This window comes from Rhea pennata, chromosome 2 (assembly GCF_028389875.1).
Source record: "Rhea pennata isolate bPtePen1 chromosome 2, bPtePen1.pri, whole genome shotgun sequence".
NCBI lineage: Eukaryota > Metazoa > Chordata > Aves > Rheiformes > Rheidae > Rhea > Rhea pennata.
In genome coordinates, this window is record NC_084664.1 from 80,308,516 (window position 1) to 80,314,515 (window position 6,000).

The following is a 6,000-nucleotide window of genomic DNA, read 5'->3' on the forward strand; positions in this document are numbered from 1 at the left end:
GTGGAACATACCTAAAAAACCACAAGCAGATTCTGCACAATGTACAGCTTCTATTGCTAATTTCTATAGTTATGTGTTTTATAGCTTTAAGAGAATTCTTGTACCATTTTATAATATTCATGGTGCCAGCAGGGCTGCTAGGCTCCAACCCAGTTATGACTATGCTTCAGTTGTACAAATGCATCTTATGAAAGGCACATGTGAAATATATGTAGTAGGCAGTGGAGATTACGTGCTACCAATGAGCTGAACACATGATTTCCTGTCTTATAGAAAAAAAAAAATCTCCTCTTTCTGACTCAGTAAGATAGTTTAGAGTCCTCCAAAACATTTTTACTCAAAATATGTTTTCTAATTAACATAAAAATAACTGTTGACAAAGCAACAAACAGTTTTAAAAAGATCTAAATAAGAAGTATGCACACCTCTCAAACTTCTGAAATGCAGCCAATGTCAATAGCTGAAAGAGGCACAATTCCTCACTGGCATAGCTTTGCATTTAGAGGTTCTCAAGAAACACAACGTTTAAGCCTAAGCCATGGTTTTGTCCCAGCAGTCTAAAATGCAGCTTTGCTGGAGTATCTAACCCAATGTTACAAGTTGTGACATCACATCAGTACTTACATACCTGTAAAACATCTGCATGGAGGCAAGTGAGGTTATTCTAAACTCATAAGTAAGTTACCTGCACAGCATAGCCAGAACTCATTCATAGAATCATAGAACGGTAAGGTTGGAAGGGATCTCTGGAAATCATCTAGCCCAACCCTCAGCGTAGCCCATACAGGGACTGAACCCACTACCTTGGCATTAGCAGCACCATGCTCTAACCAACTGAGCTAAACCTGCCCCCAATATCAATTCTGAAGTTTATTCGCATCATCAAATTTTCACTTTAGGACCAAACACTTCTCAGTGCCAAGGTCACGTAGGTGCAAAGAATGGCAATGCTCTCAAAGGTTTTCTTGAATGATGCTGCACTGAAACACAGTAATCTTTCAAATGCTGTAGCATGAGAGTACCAAGAAAAAGCTTGCTGCAAACTGCCTATCCAGGCTTGACAGGTACCAGCTCTGACAGTTCCCTACAGTTAAGTTCAAAACCTCCAAAATAGTTTTTGCCCCAGCATCCTTCCCACAAAAGGAGGTTCAGACACTTGCTCCTGCAGGACACACACACGGAGACATGTGCCAAAAAACCTGCTCTTCAGACACTTAAGCAAATACACTCAACTGCGGAAGGCAACCACAAAGAAACCCTTCTGAATTAAAGTACTGCTAGACACAGAAGCAGGTGGACACATAGTATCTGTCTTGCCTCAAAGGAGTCCCTAGTAAATCTCTGTGCAACATGAGAGAAACATCAGTTGGACCTCCATATGATGCTTTTGCAGCAGTCACACTCCATATTATCTACCCACCTAGGCCAGAAAGCAGGAGAAAATAGTTCTCCTTTCTCCTTTCCTAGTTGTGGAAACTAAGGGGAAAAAAGTCCTGTGATTTTTAGTCTCAGTAATACCAATAACTACATGAAATCTTGCCACTGCCACTCAGTACCCGAGTGCTGGGGAGCTCAGCAGAAGCTGAGCAGTGTTTGGAAGGTAGCTTTGGGCCTTCTCTGCATAGCAGGTTTGTCTTTCAGGGACACGCTGGGGCACTTGGCACCGAACAGCACAGCCAGGCGAACCGCTGCTGAGGTGAACGGGGTTTACCTCCCTCTCCGATGTGCTAACCTCTGACAGGTGTATGCTGCAGCACTTCTGGCTCACTCTGTTCACAACAGCAGGCCTGACGAGAGCACTTCATAAGGCCTCTGACTGTATCTACTAGGGACACATGGTGTTTCTGATGAGGCAGAACCCCACCAGCAGGTACCACGGCCCACAGCAGACTGTCCACCCAGCGCTCATTTCCTGCAGAGCCACTGCTCCTCCAGCAGCCTCACCTCTACCCAGAAACCGCAACACTCCCCATATGGCAAGGTCCCCTAGATACAGAGCAAAGTGATTCCTTACATAAGGACAAGAGGATGAACCTGACTTCTCCATCCATTGCCTCTGCTACCCTGGTGAACACCACTTGAGAACTTCAGAAGCTGAAATTGCAGTTTGGGCTTCCCTCTTGCCTTTTTCGTGCAAAAATTCCTCACGTTCCCTTCTCATCGCAGGAGGGTATTCCTCCTTAGCTCACAGCACACATCCCCTTTTAAGATGTAAATTCTCACTGAAAAAAGAAGTCTATCCTCAGCTTCCATAGGGGAATGCTTCCTTATGAGAACCCTAGTTGTTGGTAAAACATTTGAGAACTTTTTTTTTTTTAACTATTTTTTATTTTTTGAGGAACACATCCAAATAGCTCCATTAAACAAATCCACATTTTTAATATTTTAATCTTCATTATGGATCTCTGGGATTTCTAAAAGGTTTTACATATGAAAAAAGACATTTCATAATATGTAAATAGTAAATATACTATAAAGGTTAAGATTCTAACATCTGTTTTCTTTCAAACCACAGAAGTTAGCACTGATTAACCAACAGCTTGAAATAGTTTCAAAGAGTCAACCTTATGGTACAAAAATTTAGAATACAATTCTCCTCTGTAGTGAAAATATAGCTTTAAAATTACTTTAACCTATTTAAGTATTAAGAGTATTTTGGAGGGTAAATTCCAGGGCAACTCTTCTAGCCTTTTTATTTGGGGCATTTTTTTTTAATTGGCTGAATTAGGAAACTGGGATGGGGATGGAAGTCAAGGCTCCTCCAAAGACAGATAAAACCATTTGTTGCATGCAACAAGAAATAAAAGAAATGAAAAAGAAATGAAAGTCATGTGAGTAGTAAAGGAAAATAATGGCAAGCCAGAAACTGAACAGCAAGATTCAGAAGCAAAAAAGCTGTGAAGTTGTGGAAGACCGTAGCATAAGCTGATTGGCACGAGCTCAGAATTATCCTAGATCTTATTTACGGCAGCAAGTACTAACAAGAATGCTTTCTCTGTAAAACACACACCACATATGCTCTAACAAGTATCTTACTCAACTGCGTAATTTTGCTCTAATGAATAAACTAATATACTTAGAGTGGGTTACAATTAGCAACTACCTATTATATAGCTATATAAAAATACGAGAGAAAAAAGATGTGCAGCTTTTTTTTTCCTAAAATGCTATTTAGTTGTACAATACTGTTCTACAATAGCTGAGAGATTCCTGTAGCACACTCAAAGGGGAGTCTTGGTAGCATGCGGGAGCTTCCCCTACACAGTGCCATGTTAATCCCCTTAAGCAAGTATACACCCTACTCTCTTATCAGATTTTCTCCCAAAACACATCAGTGGACTTAGGTCACCATCAAAGGAGAGCAGATTAGACTTATTACCTGCTCCTTTCATCCAGTTCCCCTCTTTCTTTCACTGAGGTGCACTAGAACTTATTTTAATGAGAACAATAATTCTCTCAGATAAGTCAGTAAATATTTTCATAAAGAGCAGCTGCAGGATGTCTGCCTCACACAAATTAAATTAGCCAGCTAGTGGCTCAATCCGGTGCCTAGAACAGAAGTTGTTCTGTGGTAGCTGGGTCAGGCCCTGTGCGTTTCCACTATCGTGCGTTATGCTCTCTACATGTGATTTACATACGCTCCAGTGTTAGCACAGAAAAATGTTTACACTTATGGGTGGGACTTTGGATGCAGATTAAAGTCAAGGTGCTATATTTACTGATCTTTTAAAGTAATAGCAACATGTTGAAAGGGAGTAAGAGTTCTTAAGAAAGATCAAAGTTTGCATGCAGCAACCATAAATTAACATAAATATATGTTGAAATACTAACACAGACTGGCAAAATTTACTTGCTCTTTGCCTGGAGCATGTAATTCTGTCTCACAGAGGAGTCAAAACCATTAACTCTCCTCTTCATCATTAGGTAGGGCATGGAAGTACATTTTGTGTCAGTGCTGATGACTCTTCAGGTTAATTTTGTGAGCCTAGGCTAATACTACCATGTTGCTCATGGCTTGCAAGCCTTTGAAAGATGAGGGCTACATCCTCTCCAGGAAAAAATAAAATAACATTATTGCTTCACCCACATTTCTTGAAAAAGTTAATCCTGCAGTTCTCCCTTCTTACTGCTCTCGTCAGAACTACTGTTGTGTGACAAATGAAAAGCTAACAAGCAGTAAGGTATACAACCTCCTTTTGTTTGACTAATTCCTATTCCGGTAGACAGGGCAGCTGGTTTTCTTGTGGGAGCATCAACAGCACAGCACAGAGACCACTAGGGAAGGTACTGCATAAGGGCAAAGGACAGTTTTGTAGCTGAATCACAGTCCTAGAAAAACGATGCCTGGCCTATATTGAAGCCTTTGGAGTGCAACTACTTCAGCGAGGGGGGCGATTGCTTTAGTTATACAGTCCTTCACCTGAAGCCACAGCGCAGATGCAGGCTTTGCCAGTAATCTTCTCCCCAACAAAGGGGCACACAGAGAAACAGACGCATCAGTACTGAACACCTTCTATTTTTAAGGCTGTATCCACACTACAAGAGCTTGATAATATTGTTGGTAATACATTGTTGTATAAATTGGCACTTCAGTAACATTGTTGTATAAACTTCAGCTAATTTGGACAGGCCAGAAGAGAACCCAGGTTTCTATTTTTAGTGTTTACCCGGAGTAAGTAACAAAGTGTCTTTGATTGGATTTTCTCACCCGACATAATCAACTTGTCATGATCCACAAGATAATTGGAGAGCTCAGACTATTTTCAAGACTGAAGCTTCACTACTTTGCATTTGGTATCACAAGATTTTGTCTATACTTAGTAATAGGAGCTTTATAAAAACCCCTTACCAAAAAGGCTGCATAACAACAGCACTGCTCCTGAAATACCCCTCATCTGATGCCTCAGGTGCCCATGAAAGGAGGAAAAAAAAAAGAATATACTTCCCATTTTATGTAGCAGGAGGGTGATTTCCCCGGTATCAAATAGCAAATGGGAACCAAAGCTAGATCTGCCATTTCTAACGCCTCGTGCTGCCTTAAACAAAACAGCTCGAACAGCGGGCAAGGCACAAGGTACCCGCAGGAGCCGCCGCCGCGCCCTCCGGCTGCGCCCGCCGGCTCCCTCCGGACCGCCGGCAGCGCGGCTGCCAGCTCGGGAGCCAAAGCACCGGGCCGTCTGCGGGCGGTGCTGAGCGCGGCAGCTGCCCGGCGCTTCGGGGCCGTCGAGCCACGGAAACCTCCCGTTACAGGCGCTGTAACGACCTTAGATTAACTTTGAACACCCTCCTAACCAAACCCGACTGCAGCCCGCAACTTCGCGTGCGACTCCTGCAGTTTCGCCCTCAAATTGCCGGCCGGCGCCCGCGCAGCGTTAGGCACCCGACGGCGCGGGGATGGGCGGAGGGACGGCGGCAGGACCCCCTCGGTGGCCAGCCGCGGCCCCCCGCGCCCCGGGCCGCGCCGCCGGCTCCGAGGGGGCGCACCTGGCCCGGCCGCCGCCTTCCCCCTCCCCCGCACACGGGGCACTTTTCCTCGCTGAGCCTCAAAGGGGGCTCGGAAAAGTACTATTTCTGCAGATGCCGAAGTGTTGGCCTGAAAAACAAAGCGCTCACGGAGAGCTTTTCGGCAGCCGCCCGCCCTCCTTGCTCGCGTCCCACAAAGCAAGCCCGACGCGCAGGCGAGGAAGAGGAGGAGGGAGGAAGAGCCCGCCGCCTCCCGCTGCGAGCTCACCTCCGCCAAGAAGTTGTCCATGGTGGCCGCGGCTCGGCCCGCCGGGCGGCCGGCCCGCGGGGCTGCGCAGCGCCGGGCCCCAGCCGCGCACCATGTGCCACGGCCCGGCCCGAGCGGAGCCGCTTCAGCCGCCGCGCCGCCCCATCGCGCCCCGGCCCCGGCCCGCAGCCTTTGTCCGACCCCTCAGAGCCGCTCGCCCGGCCGATCCCGGCAGCGCATAGCTGCCGCCGCTGGAAGCGAAGTGGAAAGAGGGAAAGGGAAAAGAAAAA

General features: G+C 45.9%; 1 protein-coding gene across 1 annotated transcript in view; it reads right to left on the reverse strand.

Moving 5' to 3' along the window:
- Positions 1-5,777, reverse strand: part of MYO10 (myosin X) — a 174,563-nt gene extending 168,786 nt beyond the window's left edge. Inside the window, exon 1 of the mRNA XM_062569834.1 lies at positions 5,732-5,777. Coding sequence (XP_062425818.1) covers positions 5,732-5,752 — 21 coding nt within the window. The 5' untranslated portion in view covers positions 5,753-5,777. The remainder of the gene's footprint in view (positions 1-5,731) is intronic.
- Positions 5,778-6,000: the final 223 nt, after the last annotated feature.